The 23,976-nt window shown below is 29.7% G+C and overlaps 2 protein-coding genes across 5 annotated transcripts in view; both read right to left on the bottom strand.

Annotated features, from left to right (window-relative positions):
* Cow (Proteoglycan Cow) overlaps positions 1 to 8,342 on the bottom strand; it is a 32,266-nt gene extending 23,924 nt beyond the window's left edge. The window contains exon 1 of one of the 4 annotated variants that reach the window (XM_088203526.1): positions 8,147 to 8,342. In XM_088203526.1, coding sequence (XP_088059652.1) covers positions 8,147 to 8,251 — 105 coding nt within the window. In that variant the 5' untranslated portion in view covers positions 8,252 to 8,342. The remainder of the gene's footprint in view (positions 1 to 8,146) is intronic. The other 3 variants (XM_088203525.1, XM_088203524.1, XM_088203523.1) reach the window with 3 other exon arrangements.
* A 9,215-nt stretch (positions 8,343 to 17,557) lies between these two features.
* Nurf-38 (Inorganic pyrophosphatase Nurf-38) lies at positions 17,558 to 23,132 on the bottom strand. Its single transcript, XM_088203571.1, has 8 exons — positions 23,036 to 23,132; positions 20,299 to 20,414; positions 19,957 to 20,156; positions 19,048 to 19,118; positions 18,202 to 18,419; positions 18,078 to 18,136; positions 17,845 to 17,954; positions 17,558 to 17,776 (listed from the first exon to the last, which is right to left on the bottom strand). The coding sequence occupies exons 1-8, from the start codon at positions 23,094 to 23,096 to the stop codon at positions 17,745 to 17,747; spliced, it is 867 nt and encodes a 288-aa protein (XP_088059697.1). The 5' UTR covers positions 23,097 to 23,132; the 3' UTR covers positions 17,558 to 17,744.
* Between the last annotated feature and the right edge of the window lie 844 nt (positions 23,133 to 23,976).

Raw genomic sequence — 23,976 nt, 5'->3', positions numbered from 1 at the left:
CGCTCCATTTTTAGGAATAATGCCCGGTATTCAATGTGTTGGTAATTGAAAACATGTTGAGAACAGTTTATTTAATTTGAACAGATCGGGATCATTTCAGGTCTAAATATTATAAAATATCACATTTGGGATTGATGAATCTGCATTTAAATGCCCACGATACCTCTACATACATATATATAACAGAAAATAATGATAAATAAAAAACGTTATATTTTATATTATAAAAATATGAATTTGATTTACTGTAATTTATTTCTTAGAAAATAGTATCAATAAATGAAGGAGTACGAAATAAATAAGCATTACAAAAATATATTTTAAACCTAACAAAATATAATAATGAAAAAAGTTGTAAAATAAATTAACGCATTTAAAAGTTGAGAATCACTGATTATTTTGTTATAATGCTTCGGGTTGATAATATGTACTTAGATATTGGGTCTAGCTCAACATTTATTTTTTTTATGCGGTTACCTTTGAATATTTTGGGTTTTTTGTAATTTTGTAGATAAGAATTTCAAGAAACATATCTCTAAAAAAATTACCATCTTTACCTGAATCAAACCGATAAGGTGGGGTTTTTCGTTAACATTTTTATAACAGCGTGCGCTTAGCCTAACGGAAACGTTACATTTGTTCGAAATTGGACGGTTGGGTGTCTTTCGAATATCGCCGCGTAAATCGACCGTTAAGTGTTAAAAATTATTTAAATATATTTATATATTATTGATACGTGATTTGCAATTTGGTATTGAGTGATTTCACTATTTCTAATAAATAATATGTGAGATAATTCCATAGAAAAAAATTGTATATATATATGTAAACATACATCTTGAAACGAATTTATTTTACCCGAGTTTTGAGCCTCTGGAATTTAGAATTTCTACTTTTTTGAACTATTATTAGTTAATATGATATTAGTAACATCTGTAGGTAAATCCCTAAATAAATAAGTTACAGTAAATACGCAGTTTACGTGGGTTTTTTTCGTATGAAGTTAAAATGACGAAACGCACAAATTTGTGCACACCGACGCAACGGAAGGTTTCTGAAACGCACAAATTTGTGCACACCGTACGCAATGAGTTAAAGTTGTTTTTTTGATACAACGCGTACGCATTGTTCCCTTAACATTGAGCTCTCATAATCTATTGTGAACTCTTCATTTTTTACGTATCTTTCCTTAAGCCTCCCGATAGAGATTATCCTCTTTTGCAAGTAATATAGCCATTGTTCATATAATTTTAATTTAAATATTGTTCAAACTGACAGCATATTATTATTATCTGATAATATGTTGAATTACAGAAAAAAATATTTTATATTTTCTATGTATTAAATTCGTATAAAAAGGGACTCAATTTTTTGTGAAAATGTTTCATGTAATAATTATTTTCTTAAAATAATGGCTGTATTTTTATTTGTATGTTCATGTATGTCACAAAAATACGCAAACATCTTTTCAAAGAGTATTACCGAAAGTTTTCGAGATCAGACAAATTATTGTGTTTCAGTTTCGGCTAAGAACAAAGACAAAAAATTCAATTATGGGACCTTTGCTTTTTATTTACAATACAATATTTTTTAACCATACATAAACGATATCACGGCTTCGTTCGCTGACAACAAAGTCATTTTATGTTCTTATAAAAATCTTCATAGAGCAGTAGATAAACTTCAAAACAGAATAAAACTTATTGTTTCTACAAATGACTAGTCACTGAAAATCCTAATAAGAGCGTCACAGTAATGTTTTCCCATATAAGAAAAAAACATTCACAGTCGACATATTAACTTGTATAACAAGTTTCTAGATATTATATTATCAAGTTTAGACTCCAAACTTTCGTGGAAATTTCATACAAGAGCAAAAGTATATCTCATTTTATGTCGTAAAAGTAAATATCAACTGCAATTTAATATGCTTAAGTAACCAATAAAACTTTAAACCAAGCAAAATATTCCACTAAGAATCCTGTAAAATGTTCAATGGTTTATCCGCCACTCGATGTTATCAGTACCTACTATCACACAAAGCCAGACAGCTTGCGTGTGACGTCATTAGAGAGGAATAAACTATTTTTAATATAAAAATACTTTTTAAAAATATTAATTTACTTTAAATAAAACAAATGTTTTATCTATGTTTTTTAATAAAAAAAACAATTAATGTAATTTATTATATAACATTAATACATTACATTATGGGAAAACGAAATTTACGACAGTTTACGATTATCAATGGATATATATATATCATTTTACCTTTATATATTATAATTAGTTATGTTTTTAAATATAATATTTTACATGTAGATAGAAGAAAAAGTTCAGTTTGGTATTGTGGCAAATATTTAAGCTTAAAAGTGAAAGCAAAAATTAATTTATAATTTTTGGGCTCTCCTTCTATATATCGCTATGCGCTTACGCATTATTAGACTCTTGACTCTGACACTCGTGACGTCACAATTAAGCTAAGGCTGAGCTGCTAGTCCTTTACATATAGACGGTATTGATGTCACATGCAGATTTAAAAATACATAATTTTGCCGAACACTTATATAAATTAAATAAAAAACACCGCAAAAGAATTAAATTTCATAACACATTATTAAAAAATGTATACTGAAAATTTATGGTGATAAAAATAAAACACATAGTTGAACATTTTAGTAATTTTCATAAAAGCAAATATTTTTTATATGTTTTCTGTTTTTACTTTAATATGTATTTCATATTATTGTTTGTGTTTTATAAATCCTACTCTAGATTATTTAGCAATTTTATTTTACCTCTTTCAAAGCTACAGCATTATTTATTTTCATACACATATTATAGTAAGAGGTATGGGTAATAATATACTACTACGTTTATATGTCTTAAATTAGGAATGTCTTGATAAAGTGCAGATATTTGGCAATTGAATAGATATATTTACTTGTAACTACTTTTTTTAAAAATCGTCTTAATATTTTTGTGAAGGATAAGTGCAACTCAACCCATAGCAGTGAAACGCTACATATATACACAGTATGATACGCGCGAGGGAAATTTTCGATCAAATTTTGATATTAACTTCGTGCAGTTTGAAATTTGACAGATGGGAAGAAATTATTTAATTATTATTTACCTTATTTTAGAGCATTTTTAGGTCCTTAAAATCGTTAAAAATAAAATAACTTTATAATTTAAAGTCTTTTTGTAAAGAGAGTGAATCCGAATTTGTGCGAATACTCTGCAACACTTTCAGGTCATCAGCAGAATTAGAACGACATAGAATGTTTAACTACTAAAAGTTAACCCGAAACCTTAAATCTTGCCTTTAATTATTTTGAAACTCGAGGTTGACTTATGAGTCAACCTCGCTAGCTAAGTTGATAATGATTGCGATGAATAAGTTAGTAAAGCCCATCAGCTAAATAACAACCATTACAAATTTCTAACACAAACAATTAAATTAATATGTATACATACATACACTACAATACAGAAATCTTCATATATTTCTAGAAGTATGATATAACACGTAGACTTTTATATGATTATCGATTTTCTATACGAGATATATTTGTATATATAAGTTTACTATTACATACAAGGACATCCATAATATAAAGATTTCGACCTCAGCAAAAATACACCGAATTATTTAATAATTGAGCTTTGGTATTAACTATAATATTTATCTTTTCTAGAAGAATAATTTTCTATATCCAGTAATATGATATTGCGTATCTTGTTCAGTTCTGCTATTCGTCCAACGTAAATACTGAGAAAATTCAGACTAAATTACCCCACAACTCCTGCCCCATATAATCCCGACGTCACATTTAATTAGAATGGTTCTCAAATTACAAAAAAGGAAATGTTCCATTTGTTATAGTCAGGATACAGTTAATGCTTGTGTGTTAATTAAAAAAAATCTCTAATGAAATTAAACGGGCTTCTGCTATGTACGCAATATATTTGATTAACTTAAAAATAAACCACGTTTCTTTAATAGATACTCATATTTATATATTGTACACATACATATTGCTTATGCATGAGTGTCTATAAAAAACGTTTTGCTTATTTACATATTTATACGTTCAAGGTTTTGGTTCTAGCATATATCAATTTATTAGCTAATGCACAATGCAGGTGTGCCAATTTAAAGAAGTGTATGTATTGAAATTGTCCAATAGCGATACAATATATTGTCAATATTATTAAGATTTTTATAATTGGAAGAGCATATAACTCGTGGCTTAAAATAAAACGGTAGATAGTAAATTTTATACATTTCTTATTTTATTCTTTCTCGGCACTAAAACCTTTTACAAGTACGGTCCACATGTCATATATTAAACATTCTTTATAGCAAGCCTAAAATATTTACGGTGTATGAAAATCTTTACTCTTGAGTGGTAATGTTGAAAAAATAAACATAAATACTGATGCGTTAAACTAGCGTTTACAATTTGTAATCTACACATGCTAGAGGTAAAACTTGATGTCATCAACGCTATTTTTAAAACAGCGCATTACATCTAAAAAGATGGCGGATATATTGATTTCGCACGTCAGATATTTATAAATAACTTAAAGTATGCTACAAGTAATGTACCTCAAAATATTTATATTTTTTTTTAAATGTTTAAGAATCACTACTTTGATTAATGAGCTTTCATTGTGTACATTTGATTTCACTATAAAAGTTTTTGCCACAAATATAAGATGTCATTGCTTTTTTTATATAATCCCAAAGTATGTACTCGTCAAACATAAGTTTAAAAATCATGTTAGTGACAAATAAAATATAACTATACCATACCTACATTATTATAGCAATAACAATTTTTTTTTTTATTTTTATTTATATATATCAAAATTTCAGTCTTTGGATTTTAAAAAACATGGAGTAAACCACTCGATTTTAAATCGATTTAATTTATCGATAATGTTGTACATCAATTTCTATCGTATCTGAGAAATCTAATTAGTAATCATGACAACATACTATATAATTCAGTCGTAATTATGTTATGGTAGTAAATCTTTAATATATTTTTAAAACCAACCAGCAAGGTTTGAATCCAATTAAAAATCTAGGGTTGTTCAACTTCTATCATATCGGGAGAATGTAAATAGTGATACAAATATAATTCCAAACAAATATCATAGATTAGGTTTAACAATATTATTCTAATCATATAGATTAATTTCATAACGAATCATTTTTAAAAAAAAAATGAGCTAGGTCGTGAATAAATTGATTATAAGCTGTAACAACACTTTACAGGCCGATGACTCAAATATGCATCATTGAAAAGTGCTGCTTATGCGTCATTTAATATCGCTAAGCATCATCAACATTTTGTATAAACAATCATACCCTGCGATTGACTTTATTTCTAACACTTAAACATTCAAATGCTTAAAATCTCATGTCTATTTTTTTTAAATAAAACGATTTTTTATTAAGAGCACATTAATTTTAAAACCGAATTTATTCGATTACTTTAACACTTTTAGGTCATTACTAAGTAATAAATATTCTGAGTTCTTAATCGTCGTATATATATAGATAATAATTTTACATTCATTAAAATGCTTTGAAATTTGTATATGAAATGGTATATTTTTAATGCTAGCATAGCAAAGGGTTAAAACATATGTTTTTAGCTCACCTTATAGTAAAGCGACTCGATAATAATCTTATGGTAACCACATATTTCACCCTCTGCACCTCGTCACTTTTCTATGCACACTTTGGTTAGTTACTATTTTATCCTTTGTTCTGTGGTTACCATACAGTTGTTTTCGCCGCTGTTTTTCAGCGTTGATCTACTATTTTTAAGGTCTTAAATGCTTAAATTTATTAAATAATTATAGCATAATAAATAAGTACTATATAAATATTTTGTTTACTACTTAATTTGAATTCATATTAATTTTAAAATTATTTGCAAAATATTGTATAATTTATGGTAAATTATAATATTTGAATATATAATATATTAGCTCATGTTTTAAATGCAATGTGTTGACAATATGTGGGGGAGGAACAAAATAGTTTTTGTCAGGGGCGATAAATAAGCTAGGCCGGCCCTGTAACGCCTGTCAGTTTACAACAAAATAAAGATGTTGAATTTATTTATTGCATTATGCTTCGAAGAGCAACAAATTAAAAAAATCTTAAATGCTTAATTCGCGTTTTATATGTTGGCAGCACTGTAAATCAGACAGCTGTCAATAATCACGCGTGTTCAAAGTGGCAAATGTTAGTTTGCAACACATTTATGAAATCAATTGATCAATTGTTCTACAATTCTCTACGAACTGGGTATATATTACGGTAAATTTCATCATCTTATTGACCAAACAATTCGCAACGTAGCGAAAAAATTTGAAGAATGGAAGCGTTGGAGATAGGGTATAGTAGGATAGATAAGACATGTGCGTTATAGTAGCGCCGATTAGCCGAGAATATTGCTGCTGTAAGTTAAAGTGTGGCCAAAGGCGCGAAATTGTCGATTCGTTGGCATTCGCAGCTTTTGAGCTTTTCTTATGGCTACATTTGCCGCATTTTATCTGGACTTGCACCTAGATCCGTATAAAATTAGAATAGCACAGGAAATGCTGTGCAAAAACTATGGCCAGCGAAAAAAATACGCAGATTGGGTGCTGTTACTGATATTTCCAATATAATCTTCTTCTCTGATGAGGCACATTTCTACGTTACAATACATTAATATGCAAAATTGCCGCATATGGGGCGAGGAAAATGTTAATGTGATTCATGAGAGAGCACTACATGCCCAAAAAGTTTGGTGCGTATTGGGGTCAGGCGGCGTCAGTGGGCCTCACATTTTTGAAAACTGTCAATGGTATGCGTTATAGGCGCATAATAACCGATTATTTTTGGCACGAATGTTGACAAGATGTTTTACGTGAAAATTTCCTATGTCGGGATTTTTCGTGTCTACGCCGATAAACCCGACACAATGGAGCGCCTAAAAACCAACATCCGCTAAATTACAGCTAAGAGCTGCTATATCAGCTGCTGCAAAAGGTTCAGAGGCGGTTATTTATTTGATATTATTTTTATAATTAATTAGATACATCAAATGTTTGATTAATAAAAAAATGTTAATTTTTAAATAAATATCATGTTTAAAATGTAATCTGTTAATGCGTGGGGGGGGGGGAGAGCAACTTAGTTTTTGACTGGGGCGCTTGTCAGGTTACAACGGAAGTCTAAATATAAGTTGTTGAATTTATTTATTACATAATGTTCCTCATATTTTGCAGAGCAACGTAATAAAAAGTACATTATAATTAATTCTTAAAAGCTTTTAGAAAATGAATAATAAATTTTGCATGGCTACACACTGCCGGATGGATTTCCAAAAGTGCTCAAAGTTTCAAAACACGTAACGCGCGAACTCCCATACTCCCACCGCTTAATAAATCGACCTTGACAGACAGTGACTAGACTCGTGAGCTTATACGGCTTAGACACTTGAAAAAACTTGAAACGTGCATTTGTTGAGCTGGCCTATATGCTTACAATCAATAATAACAAATAATTAAAAAAAAAACAGGTGCAATTTTATATATCTTATCTTTGTGGCAAAAGAGTTAAAAATTTGCGTATATTATTATAATTTTCTAATAGCATACTATTATTAAAAAAAACAAATTGAGACTTTTACCAAGATATACACAAAGAACTTTTCAAATCTCACAGAGAGTGTAAAACCAAATTCCTTGGTAAACCTGCAAGCTATTTAACTTAGCATATTTTTTTCTAATTTAAGAGACTTGACAATACGTAAAATGCTAAAAAAAAAAATTTATGATGAAACTCGCAAGAATAGCAATCCGTATTATGCAACATTTCTATTGCCTTTTCAATTTAAATATTATTTACGTTTATTTTATTTTAAATGTATGCAAAACAAATGAACCAGAAAATCTACTCTTAAAAAAAACCTATTCCGATATAACCTATTCCGATATAAAGAAAGTAAATAATATTAGTCGGAGCGAGTGCCGGTTGGGCTCCGCTGCATCCGGACCGGTCAGGTACTATTATATTATGTTGAGGTAAAAATAAGAAGAAAAAGAAGACACAGGTAGAAGGATCGCATACCTCGTCGGCGAACTCGAAGTCCCCGTCGAATTTCTTCTTCTTCTTTGCGTCGGCAAGGGCCGCGGCGACGAGCAGCAGCACGAGCGCGCTCCACACCAGCTTCATGTCCGCGCAGTTACAAACAGACAGACGACAGAAAGCTCGAAGTGGACGAACGTCGCTGTCCCGCGACGGCGCGCTACTGTCCCGCGGACAATCGATGGGCCTTGCGCATGCTCGGAGCGCTCCCACTCTGCCTGCGCCTCCCCCAGGCGCCTGGCGCCCTGACCCACTACCTCCGAGCCCGGCCCGGCCCGGGGGCTTCTCAACCCTTTCCCCAACAGACGACGAAAAACAGTACAGAGAGCCTCGGTTATGGTGGTTCTACGGTTGAAAATAACCTTTTCAGGGCCTGGAAAGGACTGTAACAAACCGGAACGCAGCTCCGACACAAAATATCTACGAAATTATACTTTAATACAGAGCTATTTTTAAAACAAAAAAGGTGCCGATACTCACTTGTCAAGTTTTTTACTAAAGAAAATGATATTCAAAATTCATATAAATAAAATTTAAAGCAGCTTTTTCTATGCCATGAAGCCCATAAAAAAATTAAGCAAAATTTATCATATTTTTTTATTTACTTTAGACATGTCAAATCTAAAGTTTTTAATATTTATTATTATTTATTTACAATCTCTCTATACAAACAAACAAAAATCTAATTTATTATACATATATAATACAAATTTATTTGTTTATACTTATTTACTATTTTACATGTATTATTTGTCATGTCTGTCAGGTATGTCAGATGGTCTAAATCGTTCAAGTCGTCTGGTCGTCATATCTACAGTCAGGTAGCTCGGTTGCAATTTTGTTTGGGTGTAGTTTTAGTCTGTTTTTGTTGTCGTGTATTTGTTCGTTATTCCATCTTTTATGAATTATATATTAAGGTCGTCGACTATCATTCCTAAAACCTTGTTTTGGAATCTCTGAATGATGGCGATGGTGGAAGTACAGGCACTACCCCAAAGTTGAATCCTGTATGTACATACTGGTTTGATAATTGACTTGTACATTACTTATTTTCCAGTGTCATCTGAGATCTTCTTCATTGTATTTTTCGAAGTTGAATTCCAAGTTGTTTCCTTTTAGTAAAGATATGAGCCGTTGATTTTGAAAGTGGGGCAAGTCCATATTATGTTATTGTTGAATAATTAATAATAATGAATTTTCCTCTGTCTGTCTGTATAGTCGTCCTTTTCTGCTTATTTTCCCATGAGAGATGAGTTGGCTTACTTTTTATTTTGTACTTGAACTGTAATTAGTTTTAGAACTTTCATTGAGTTAGTTTTAAATTAGAACAGCAAATGGATGTTTCGCAACTGTCAAATTAAATTTCATAGACATTTTAGAGCAGCATATAATTTCACTAATTATATTTATTAATTGTATTTTCGCTAGTAGAAATATTTATTAATTCCGCTAGTTGAAATATATATCTACTGGTGAAAATGTATTAGTGACAATGTAACTTTACTGAAAAATACACATTTACTGTAACATCTAAACTTATATTATTACATATGGAAAAGTTGAAATTACACACGTAATATGACTAACACCTGCCAGATAAGTTATATTTTCACTGGTAAAAATATATATATCTAACGGTGAAAATGTATTCCTATATGATTTCACTCAAATTACATATTTAAAAAAATGTTTCCGGGTAGATCCTAGACTGTTCTTTAAGCTGAAAATTTCTGTCTCAGAATCATGTGCATGATTTTTTTAATATTTTTATTTCATTAAGATTGGTACTGTTAATTAAATGACATGCATTTTTTTGCCAAAATTCAAGGGAAGGTAAATGCCCTCACGTGCCTTCCTCCCCCTCAAATGACGTCCCTGCAGACAATTCAATCCCAAATTCCACTGTCTCTAATCGTACAGGATCTTCTTTAAGCGACACCGACTTTTCAAAATAGCCACCTTGAACCAATCTCAAAGACTACTAAAGATCATTCCACTTTGTCTACGCCTCCAAAATCCCTATTTAAGTCCAAATCCTGGAAGCAATGGCTAGTACACTTCAATTTAATCAAAACAACAAACGATAAAGGCAGTTAACCTTGCGAAATAAATTATTATTATCAAATTTTCACCAGTGAAATTCATTCTATTATGATTTGACTCACCTTTGACGTAGATATAACAGTATAGCAGCCATTAAGCCCGATATTAGCAGCCATAATCCTCATCGCATGTTCATTATTTATCAGTAAGTGAAATTTAACTATGTATCGAAAAAAAAATTCTATCGCAAATTAAAATAAAATAATTTCTATAAAGTTTTACATTTTTCAGATTGAAAAAAAATGTTCGCAACTGACTTAGATATATAGTACACGCGAATGTTTGTTTTATATCTCCGTGTGCTGAAGGGTTAGATTTGTTTTGATCTCTTTTATTTTTACCCATCAGATGACATTAATAAGGAAAAAAGTATACTAGGAAAAGTTTCTCAGTCATGGGCTTAAGCAAATAAAAGTCAGAGAAATAATGATACCACAGTGTGTTGTTTGTTTAAAAGTACTGTATGCAAAATCTTTCAAAAAGAGTCAGTTGAAGAAACACTTAGATAATTAACACCCACATGTATCTTCCAGCCCGAGGAAAATAAGTAAAAAGTCAAAAACTAGAAAACAACATGAGGAGTACGTTCGATCAACGTTCAGCATCAACAGCTAGCTTTGAAGTGGTGATGATTTGATTAAACCGCTGCCGCTATCAAGCGGTGGAGATGAAATGGAATGTCTTACAAATCCAAGTCTTCATTGGCGTGTCAAGTTGAATTATTGTGTGCTGTGGTGTTTGTGTAGTAGCTGGGATTCGTCGTGATGTGTTCTAGAGATGCTTTTCGGACTATCAGCTGATGTCTTTAGGGCAATGCAGTCTCCTGGCTCATCTCTGATTCTACGACTTTTATCATGGTTATTCGAAGCAGCTGTGCCTATTGGTGAGTTGGCAACAATTTATATTATTGAATTCTGGTAATTATATGGCACACAAATTCTTCCAGAATCAGAACTCTGGCGATTAGCAGATGAGGATGTTTGCAAGGCAATTGTATCATTTCTTAGACACACCTACGAGATGAATTCACGCCTTAAAAGAGAATCGGTCCAAGTGGCCACTCCAGCGTCTAGCTATGTGGTTAAACAAAGAATAGTTTTACGGCAGCACTTATGGTTATGTGGTCCGTGTAATATTTATAACCATTAACACCATTGTTTGGCCACAAGATATATTATATCTTCAATTGTGGTGTTTTTTTGAGACGTCTTTATTTCTCATTTCGTTTGATCGAAATCGTCGTTAAAATTATCTCTAAATCATAAAAAATTGTGTAAAAACCCCCACAAACCCGTAGGTTTTAATTGCATTAATAAATTATTTATTTTTGTTTAATTTCTTTATATTTTTGTAATAGTAAATGTTTATTTTTTTTAATATTTTACATGAAAATTTTCCTGTTAGATACTAAAATAAAATGTGTTACGAGGAGAAAATAAAATTAAATTGCCCCCTCCTGTCCTCTCAGTTTCGTCCCGTTTTTATCTAAGAGAATTAAAGTCTACCTACAAATATAATATAATATGTGTAATATTTATAACACTCTTGGGTGGTGCGCGTTGCTTTCTCTGAAACTCTCAAAGGGTGTCTTTCGCCTTCAATCTACCTTTAATAGAAAGTTTTCACTGGTTTCTAAGAACCGATTGTTAAAAATATTTTTAAGATATATCCAAAAACATTTTGCTTCGCAGCCAAATATAAGTATTTGGTATGTGAATTAAATGAAAAATTATATTTAAAGTTTACAAAAATAATAAAGCTTTAAAAATATAAAAAACACATCATTGAGATAAACGCGTATTTTTTCAATCTTGCGTGTATAAAAATTCTGTTTTATCTTACCTTCTACGGAGAAAATCCATCTTTGAGAAAAAATTTTCTTTCATTGTTTTTCAATGAAAAGTTTAATTAGAATAAACAGAATAACATTTAACTTGGAACCAATTAAAAGATCCACTCGCAAATTCAAGGCAATTTCTCAAACACAATTTAAATATCGTCAAATGTAAGGCAGCTTTCATTAAAATTAAAAAAGCAAGCATTACGCAACTTAGAACATTATAAACTCATCCAATTAGTAGATATACATAATTTATTTTCTAATTAGAAAAGTATTAAAATTATACTATGTTAATATAAAATTTTATATAATAAAACTAAAACAAACGGGCATCCAGTTACGAACCAGCTTGAATTTTAATAATATATGTAAATAAAATAAAAATATGAATTTTAGCAATAACGTTTCTATATACATAAATAAACCCCATTTATTATCCCTTGAGGATACCAGCCTGGATTCAAGGGTTAACTGTGTTTTTCTCCCTCGTTCGCTGCAGGTAACGTATAAATTTCCTCCAGAAGATTACCTTACTTGTTCATGCTAAGCACTTTTATTATATTTTGGATTAAAAGAAGAAACTCTGTTTTAATTAAATCAACCTCCATTTTACTTTAAAAGCATTATGCTAAATATTTTACAAAAAAAAACACTATCATAAATTTTAACACCTCTTCAAATATAATAATTAATTAAATTATATAATAGCATAAGTTTTAATTAAATTTATATTATATATACAACATATTATTCTAAAGCTTAAATATGATATTATTTTATCATTCGTATTACGGCTTATCAGCTTTCCTGACCCGATCCTTAATATGTATATTAATATACACATGTATGTACGTATTCAATTAAGTATCCACTAGTTTCTGCATTTACTAATTTAATATTTGTATTATTATCAATATATTCGTGCGGTGTATACAATAAGCTTTCGGAATTTTCTTAAAAAAATGTAGTTAATTAGCAAGATATTTTCTTGGGGAGCATCTATTGAACGTAAAACAAAATTAATCACAAAGACTTGTTAAAAGCCATTAAAGCAGATGCTCTGTTTTCGGTTTGAATCAAAAATAGAACGGGAAAATGAGTCTAGTCAGAACTTGACTATTTTTACCACTTTGCTTTCGAATTGAAACGAACAGGAGTTCAGCTAAACTCGCACAAGCAAAGCCTCATCAAATATCTACCGAAATGATCCGTAAAAGAGCAAATGAAAGCAGTTGCTTTCCACTTCCAACGAAATCACTGGAATCCAAGAGTTCAACCAGATCTACTAGACGAATTGCGAACTACGTGACGCAATATTACGTCAATTAACACTAAATATGTTGCAAATATGGCAAACCTGTTGCAAATTAAAGTACACCCGATAATATTATGCTAAGGCATGGATTGCCAATGCTGTTTTTAAATATAAGTGTAAGTACATTATTTTTATGCTGTTTCTAATGTTATCATTTATATCAAATTAAACTACCCTTAAATTTTTTAGTGATTTTGTAGAGGGAGGGATAGCCGAAATGTTCCACTACCGGTAGACCGCCATCAAATATCGAATCACTAATAAGTAAGTACAATATACGTTGTTTCGCTCAACAATATTGATTTGTATCGTCCTCGAAAAGCGACCACGATGGTTTCGCTTATAAAGGGTCACCCGGTGCACATATTTATGCTTCACTAAGGCAGACATAAAAAAGGCATAAATTGACATTAGTAAGTACACTGCATTATTTTAAATAGCGAATTAGTATAGATAAAAATAAATAATATAAAATAGTACAAATAATAATCTAAAAAACATCTATGAATTTCGTATTAGAAAGTTCATGAGCTCTCTGTAAGACATATGAAGATATCTATCTATATAATGAGTGAATTAAATAGTATTTGATATCGCAAAGATAGGTGCATAGCAATGTGCAACGCACGAGCGTGTTTCGTAACAAATAGAGTTCTATGGAGAAATAATTTGAATGTCTTTCATTGAATTAAGTGTTTCTAAGATATATTTGCTTGCATATTTTAAAGAAAAATATCCATAATTTTATCCAAATATATACAAATATCTCATGAATTTTCTGCGTAGGTATAAGAAATAATTCATCTTACTGAAATTCTATATTACCGATCCATATTATTATAAGCTAAGTGCCAATGTGTCATATTATTACAAGCTAAGCGCCAAATATATGTATGTATGTATTTTATCGGATGTTGACTGTGACACTATGCTCAGTTTTGTAATCAAAACCCCAGTTATAATTAACCATTTATATTGCTTTTTATATGCGAAAATAACAATTTATTGATTTATATTTTTTTTCTAATGGCGCTTTTCTACAAGAGAAACGGATGATATATATTACAATAAAACAATAATATTTATTAACCACTTGTGATAAAATAATAAATTGTATTACGTTTATAATTTTATTATAGTTATAATATTAATGTCTTATATTTAATATATAATTGACCACTAATTAGTCACGAGTCAATCGCTCTATGTCATTACATCGGATAACACTGTCGGCTAGATAGACAACATGCATAAAAATAATTAATAAATCAGTAAGGAAAAATAAAAGAGTATTATCAAGAGATGTTACCGCGAAAAGAAGTATTAAAGTGCTCAACTTAGAAAAACAGTTTATATATTATATCCGTAATTTATATGAATATACTGATAATATTTATTTTCTTTATAATATGTAAGCCTATACCTAAAGTCAATTTGAAATTGGGATACTAGGTTTTTAATAAAAAAATACATATTGTGTAGTATCAATATTGTTGTATGACGTACTACAATAATCAGAATCAATATTACGAAAAATTAATATCACGTTTAACTACAATTAAATAATTATTTGTTATACGCTTTCGTATTATTGAATTTTTAAATATATATATAAAAAGTTAACTATCAAAGCTTATCAATTTTCCTTTACGCGTCAAATCCTTCAGCGATTTTCATGCTCGATGTGCTACGAAAATTATGAGAAAAATATATCATCTCTAAAAATATAAGCGTATTACGTAATATGACGTATCTGTTGTGTAAAAAATATTATAATAAAAAATATTTCCCATTGAAAATGCCTTCATATAGAAAACACGAACACCGCTCGGGATTTTCCGTTTTTCTTCATTATTATTAACCTTTTTTACATTTTCTCAAGTTTCATCTTATCAAAGCAGTAGTACGTGTCACATTTTACCCTCAGGGAATGGTTTGTCAAAAGAAATATGGCAAGCTGGACAAGTTTCGTAATACATCGATAAAAGAACCCTTTTAGCGTTTTTCGTGTACAAAAAATGGCTCCAAAAAACATATTACATTACACATTGGTGCGAAATTATTTTTTGAACGGGCACTGAATGAACGTACAACATTCATTGTGTGTTATTTTTGTGAAAAGTATATTATAAAAAAAATATTGCACCAGTGGAAAATTCGATCGCGTGCGACCTGCGAGTTTAAAATCGATTACTGGAAACCTTGAAACTATAATTCTTAAACTGTAATATATAACCCACTGTATTCATAGGTCATTGGAGAGACTATTAAAAACATAGATTTATAGATTCATCTATATTATGTAAAGTCACTGTCTGTTTTGTTGTAAAAATCTGAGAAAATTGTTATTATTGCTACATATTTGGTATTGTAATCCAAATTTATGTATGTTTTCAATATGTTCCCATTAAATTTAATTCCCTTTTTTAATGGTTTATTTAGCACATGAGTTTGTATATTGTATTGTTTATAATATGCTAATTAAACAATGAATTAAGAAAAGTTTGAGAAATAGTATTATATATCTGACAAACTTATACGTCAACTTGGTCATGAACTTCGTGAAGGAGATAGAAGCATTAATGTGGCCATTAAACATTCCAATTAAAATATTATTTTATTCTATTGTATGTATCCATCGTTCATATATGTTGTGAATTTTTGCTTTGCATCAAAGAGTTTGACGCTTTTAAAAATGCCCTTCACAGTCACCAGACATTTATGGGCAAAATTAAAACGAAAGGTTGCCCAACACAATTGCAGTTGAAATGGAGAAAATTGTCTCCGTCAACCTGCAAGTCATTAGTTGACAGTATGCCAAAAAGGATAGCAGCAGTAATTTAAGCTAAGGGTGTGTCTACTAAATATTTTCATGATTTAAGATTACTGGGGTGCCCCATTAATATGGCCAAGGCTGTATATACCACTGGTCTATTGTGGTAGTAAATCTGTGTCAACGGAGGGGATATAGACTTTTCAAGCGATCAGATATTTAATCTGACAATTGAAGATTTTTTCTATTTGGGGGCAATTTTATTAATATTCTTGATGGCTTAACCTTTAAATGCATGATTTTTCCAAATTCAAAAAAAAAATATACTAAAATTAGGCTGAAAATGACGGCAAAAATAATTTAAAAAATATTTAGACTTATTTGTGGATTATATTTAAAAAAAAATACTTGTCGTAGATATACAACATCATGCAGAGCGCGACCAAATATATTAAATTAAAAACATACAAAAAATATTTACAAGTGGAAATTCTTAAAGCAATTTTTCTTCTAATAAAAACATAAGACCACACCACATTTTTCACACATTGTTTATGAAATTCCATTGTACTTCTGCATTTTGCTTTTGTTCCTCTTGTCAATATGGGCAAGTGTCTACAACTGCATGTTTTGTTTATTTTATGCAACTATTACAAAAAATATAAATCAAAAATAAATTAACAATGGTAGACTAACCTTTTTGAAGAATATAAATTATTTTTATTTCGTTTTATATCCACTAGCACCAATGAAAACAAATGTTGAAATTCATAAAAATGCACATCCGACGAATTTTTTTTAAATGGCATTTTTACGCGTACAGAGACATCTATCGGAATAATTTGAAAACACATAGGCTTGGTGCTTGTTACACATATGTAACTCTATGTAATAGAGTCCCTTTATTGAATGTAGGAGTTATAAGCGCTTAAATAAACTGTTACAGATTTACAACACCATGCATTTAAGGGTTAAGCCAAATTACAATACAACAATATAGTAAGAATCATTTTTCAGTAGGAGACAAATAATAGGCGTTAATTTTGAACATCTTAAGACTTACAAACGTAACAAACCAAGCCATAAAGAATATTAAAAAATATTCCCAATAACCATTTTATTTTAATCGAGTAGTACTTTTATTATTTTACAATCTTAAGCAATGAAATTTTGGTAATATTACAAGATGTATCAATTTATTTAAAAATAATTAGGCTTAATGCAAAACTTCAATACTTACATTTTTCATTCAACCAAATTGATTTAAAAAACTAAACTAAGTCTGTGTGCTTGTGCACGAAAGAACCATAATTTTAATACGAAAATATTTATTGAAACACTTATTTAATAATAAAAGACTAATTTATGTGCATTAAAATGATATATTAAATCTGCTTTTATTACATTTTTATTTCAACAAAAATGAATATACAAAAGTATATTCCAAACAAAATTAATAAATATTACAACCATATTATGAAAATAGTGCGGGAAATATCCTAGTAACATCGAAAATGGTAAAGTGACGTTAACAACTTAGATACTAGGCTCACTTCAGTGTCACATAGTGCCATTTGTGAACTAAAATAAAACAAATATTATGATGTTAGAGATAATGGAATATATTATGTAATAATAATAAAGAATACCTATTGGATCGACTGGAGCTGGTGACGAAGATGCAGATGGGGCTGCAGATAAAACTGCATTTGCTTCTGTCAGCGGAACTCTAAACGGACTCGCTACTGTTACGTTTAAGCTAAAAATATAAATAAAGATTGTATCATATCTCAATAACAAAATAACGTTCATTCTTACCACAAAACACAAATAATGTTTATCAAATATGATAAGACTATTTAAAAATAAATCAAGTACTCACCAGCTAATGTTATCAACTTTGACTTCCTTTTTAATTAAAGTCTTCCATTGTTCGTTTACCTAAAATATAAAATATGTATCAATTAATACATAAATATTATTATAGTAAGTTTGTAATTACATACTTCTTTAATGATATTGAGGGCGAAAGCCGCGTTTTTGGCTTCAGCATTAAAAGCAAATTGATTCTCAGGCTTTCCATCAGGAAGTTTGTACATCTTGAGCCATTCAACGGATGCTTTCAATAATCCGGGGAAATGTTTTTCGATATCGGTAACATCATTCATTTGATCGGCTAGCGGATCGTTGACATCAATAGCGATCACTTTCCAATCTGTTTCTCCTAAAATATATATTTTTATATTACCACAATCTTTATTAACAAAATTTTCAAATTACAATACATTATAATTCAGCATTTTACTACTAATTATATATTTGGTAAAGGCTACTACATTTATGTATTTTCAAGTCAGTGCACAATAACATCATTCGACACATGATCAATTAAATTTCTGCTCTAATGGTACTCCGGGAGGGATGTGCTTGTACCGGTTTGTTGTTTTCAAGGTATAATTATCAAGATTATTAACCTCTTGTCCCTTTCACTCAATTTTAAAAAAATTAAAATGACTTCTATGTACATTAATACTAAGTTGTGTCCCAGATTTGCTGTGGACGCATGAATTCAAAAAGTTTGGCGGAAATATGAAGAAATGGACGGAGGATCATTTGAAAATTTTTCAAATGTTATACCAAAGTTAGATAATAATCAAGTTATTTTATGGTTATATATGTTTTATTTATTATAATCCTTTAGCTTCTGCTATGTGTTAAAAATTATTAGTATTTTTTTATTTCAAAAATTTGTTGTTTTCAACGATCAAGTGGATTCTACGTGGATCTGTATTTGTCCACTGACTTTTGAGAAAAAATAGTGTAGATCTTATTTTAAATAATAAATTACAAACCTTCATCAATTAGAGCCAAAGTTCCTAAAACTTTAACTTGCAAAACCTCACCACGCTCAGCTACCCGATATCTATAAAATAAATTATATTTTACAATTTTTTTATATAACAAGGCTATATTACTATTTTTTATATTGCATCAAGGAAATGTACAACATATTTTTTATAAAAAAATATTTTTTACAATTATTCCTTGAATATAGACCTTGTTTTTTATATCTATAAAAACATGAATCGTTAGATTTGTATTATAATATAATAAATATATGTATATTTTTATAAATTTAATATTTTTCTGTATTTATAAATAAATATATAAATGTTTCCAAAATATTGGAGCAACTTTATATGTAAGGTAATTTTATAGATCGACTAGCAGTTATATTTACATATATAAATCGGAATGCGTTTCTTAAAAAAAGTACACAAATATAATAAAATAAGTGATTTAAATTTCATAAGCAAACTTCTAATAGACACAACGGAAAATAACAAAATAAAAATGTGGGTTAGAAATAATTATTAAAAATTAATGTTTTTGATATATAGACTTCGAACTGATTTGAGTGTTCTATTTCAAGCTGATTACAGATTCCATTAGCCAATAGAACAGTAAATATTCGTCGATGTTGAAATAAGTTTAGCTAAGCTATTATTATAAATAAGAGGCTCAAAGAAACTGTGACTTAATGAGAAGTAAACTCCTCCATGCATCTCTTCTCTATATAAATAGCTAGAGTTGCAAGCACATATTATTTACATACATATCAAATATAGATTATAGACTTATTGAGCGTCTCTTCAATGTACTATTTCAAAAACGGGATTATTAGATAACCTTTGATAAGACTTATTAATGATAGAATATATAACGTTTTGTTTAAAATATAATTTTATTAAATGCTTTACCCAATTTCCAAAACATCAATTGGGTCATTGTCTCCTTTGCAATTGGTATTGACGTCCACGTGCGAAGGATTCTCCCACGTTTGAGGCAAGGCTCCATAATTCCATATGTAGCCGTGGTGGGGGAAACAATTTGCGACGAATCGCAAATTTCCCTTTTTTGTATCTTGCTTGATGGGATTCAGCGGCTCTTTCAAACATATCTGAAATCATAGACGATAACAACTACTATAATTGTTGTAATCTTGGAATGTCAAGGTTAATTAATCTGATACAACAAAGCCCCTCAATAAACGATAAGATAAACAGCACTTATATGTTATTCAATATTTAATAATACCAAACCTCCATTTTAGGATTGGTCCATCTCGGAATTTCTACAACCATATTGTAGGTAGTCTCTGCTGCATTAGCAAAAAGTGGAATGTCATGTAGAGGTGAAATTGGTCCATTTGCGTCTTCTGTAATATTTAAAATAGTTTGTATATATACAAAACAGAGACAATAAGACATGAAAGCTCTAATATGGTAATTAAATACAATGGTCACGAAAAGTCACGAATGTTCGATTAAGTTACGTAAATATGAAAGGCTAACTACAACGTAGAATGAAAGTTTACATAGCACAATATAAATGCTTACAAGTTTGTATTCATTGTAGAATTTTACATTTCAATGTGTATTTGTATAAAATTGAAAATATACAAAGAAAAAATTTATCCAAAAAAGAGTAAGATGGAAAACGAAAAAATGTTTAAACTATACTTAAGTTTTAATGTAAGAAATAGATGACCGTTTTTATTTATAAAGTAGGGTGAAAAATAAATACCAGAAAAGTGTATGTATGAGTATTAGAGAAAATATAGCAAATTTATAATTGATTTCAATATTTAAGTCAATTACATGCCCTTTTTATTTAGATTATTGAAACTTGACTTAAGCAAAAATATAAATTAATAAAAAAATATAATAAATCATATATAATCACAAATGAAATAACACATGTTTTATTAACAGTTAAGATTTAATTTGATCGTAGATGTTATTATTGATAATAGAAATAAACAAAAATATCTGATTTAGTGAAATACAATAATATGTTCGTCATAATCGATTAAGCGGTTTTAAAGTCTGTTTTTTTAAATACAATATTATAAGTTATTAATAAATATTACAGATAGGAATCATATTTTTTAAATTGATTGGAGTATTAGGAATATATAATATTTTCCATGTGAAATAAATAGAGAAAACTTTTATGAATGTGAAAAGATGTAAAACACATATTTTCTCGAGATTTTCGTTGCTAATTTAAATCACAAAATTACACTATTAAAGTGGTTATAATCAGTGATTATTAATTAGAAAAAATATATTTATATAGCTTTTGCAGCACATTGCCCTCAAACAAAAATTCCGATGGTTTTTATACAAAAAAAATTGTGACCTTTTCTTATGTCCCGTAGAGATTTATCTTTCTTGAACAATTAAAACATGAGATAGCTTTTTTTATTTTTAGTATCCTTTGATATTTTCAAAATCTGGTAATGTTATTTTAGCATCATTTTTAAGGGTGAGGTACAAGCAAATTTTCAGTTTTCATAGGTTAGAACCTCACATTGTCACCCAAATTTGTTCACATTGGCTGGTAGTGTTATAAAGATTTCTACCCTCGGTAAAGAAGGACTATATGTTCACTTACTAAAGTGACATACATAAGTCACCAGACTAAACTTTCATTCCTTTCTAATTTTTAAAGGGTTTCACTCATTGATGTAGTCATAACTTTAGCAGACGGTTTAATATATAATGCAGATACACATATGCTTTAACCAGGGGATATACGCTATTAAAAAAAATATACAGATGGTATAACATATGGCATAAACCGGAAATACTGCTTCACTTAAAGCACATTTCAAGTGCAGCGACTATTTCAAGCTACTGCTCAAGAACATGGTTGAAATGAATGCTTTTTACAAATTGTAGTGATTTTATGATCCTTGTTAATTATATCGGCGCCACGCTCAGAAACTAGATTATTATGAACATTTCCGATTGAACCTTAACGTCTGCGAGTTTATACCCCAACATCGATTAAAAATCTCAATTAACTGTTTATCAGTGTCGTCGTGTGTTATTCAGTTTTTGACAACACTGATTCATTTAATTGCGATTTGTAATTATTTTTTTGGGAAAAAGCACGTTGTTGGCCACTTTCGCAGACGTTAGGGCTAAAAGCAGAACAAATGTTCATAACAATCTGATTTCTGAGCGTGGCGCCTATATAATTAACAAGAACCGATTATACAACCTATAAGAAAAAATCAATACATACAATATTAGCAAATATTATTTTAATATTAGTAAAATGATTATCTAATATATTATATTATAGATACTATATCTGTGCAATTCAATAAAAAAAAATTATGAACTAAACTTGTAATTTAATATATGTAAATTATGTACATACATATATGTTACTACGTACTTATAAATATAGCTATTTGATTGAAGGCCTTTTTTTCAAAAATATTTTAATGTACCTATAGTTTTTATCAGAAAAAAATCGTCAAGTAAAACCATTTTATCGTTCATGGAACAGTAAAATTGATAACTTATACTAACGAAAGTGCTAAAGTATACAACATTTGCAATTCGCAATAAAATTACTTATCTAAATCTATCCATAATCTGTTCCTGATATGATACAAGTGTTTTTAAAAATATGTATATTTTTATGTAATGACACGATCTGAGTTATCAGCACGTAACGTGACAATAGTCGCGACCGACTTTCTAATCGATTCGAAGCGAAAGGTCAAACAGACTTGTACAAGAGTGACGAGTTCCGCTAGGAAGTTGAATTTATTAATAGATAAATAGGCGCGGTCCGCGAGATAAATGAAAAGTTACTCATTGTTGAACGAGTAATTTATTGTGCAATTTTGAAGCGAACTGCATTGCAACCGAATGAGTTCAGCGGTCAAGAATGATACCACGTGGCATTTGACAGCTGGTGGCGGTAAAGGGGGGGGTCAGGGCAAAGGGCGTAGGGTAGTATTAATTGGTGACTTACTGAAATAGACCCGATAGTCTGCGGTGTTTGGGGTACCGACGGCTACAGTTTGATACGACATGTTGCGGCTTATCGAGTGCAAAACTGCGCGCGCACTGGACAGCGAACGAATGAACAGCTGAGAGAGCATAGCCGCCGGCCCAATACTACGCATGCGCAATACGCTCACGGTATCAGTGATATTATGGCCAAAAATAAAAAAAAACTCAAAATCAATATTTAGCTTCTCCCCTTGAGTAGAATTTGGCTATTTTACTTGGTAGTCTTGCAACCTTTTACTATTTTATCGTGGTTTCATAAAACAAAACTTCGGATGGTTTGAGATAGAAAATTGGATGGATGAGATAAAAAAAGCGGGGAAAATCTGAGAACTTTGGGAATTTATAGATCAAATTGTGTGTGTGTTTTTTTATAAAGAAGCTAAGAAATAATAAAACAATATTATAGATAGTTAATCGTTTAGTTTAATCGCAAATTAAACGTATGTAAACATAATTTATAAAATTATTACGCTGTCAAAAATCAACATTTATTTAAAATATGTGTATATAGTACAATACAATACAAAATTCAAATTCAAAAATTAAAATAGAAATGAAAATGAAAATTTTGTAAATTAAATGTAACAATTGAGCAATTTTAAACATGTTATATAAAAACAAAATATTTTGTGTCAACTTACAATAATATTCTTTACATCTGAGACCGTTGTGGCTGCCAATAGCGTATTCCGTCTAAACTTTGTGATTACCTATATCAGGGATGGCGAACCTTTTTCCCAAGTGAGTCAAATTTGATATATTTTTTTTTTATTAAATCCATGTGGCGGGTCAGTAATTAAAACAATAATAAATAAAGGCTTACAAGTTGTAATAACATTAAAATTTACAAACAAAATTTCAATGAACTCTTTATAAATAAAATAAAGAAAGGAAGAATAA

This window comes from Plectrocnemia conspersa, unplaced genomic scaffold (genome assembly GCF_051122295.1).
Source record: "Plectrocnemia conspersa isolate PC_06_02 unplaced genomic scaffold, ASM5112229v1 ptg000014l, whole genome shotgun sequence".
Taxonomy (NCBI): Eukaryota; Metazoa; Arthropoda; class Insecta; order Trichoptera; family Polycentropodidae; genus Plectrocnemia; species Plectrocnemia conspersa.
This window is presented reverse-complemented; position numbering and strand designations above follow the sequence as displayed.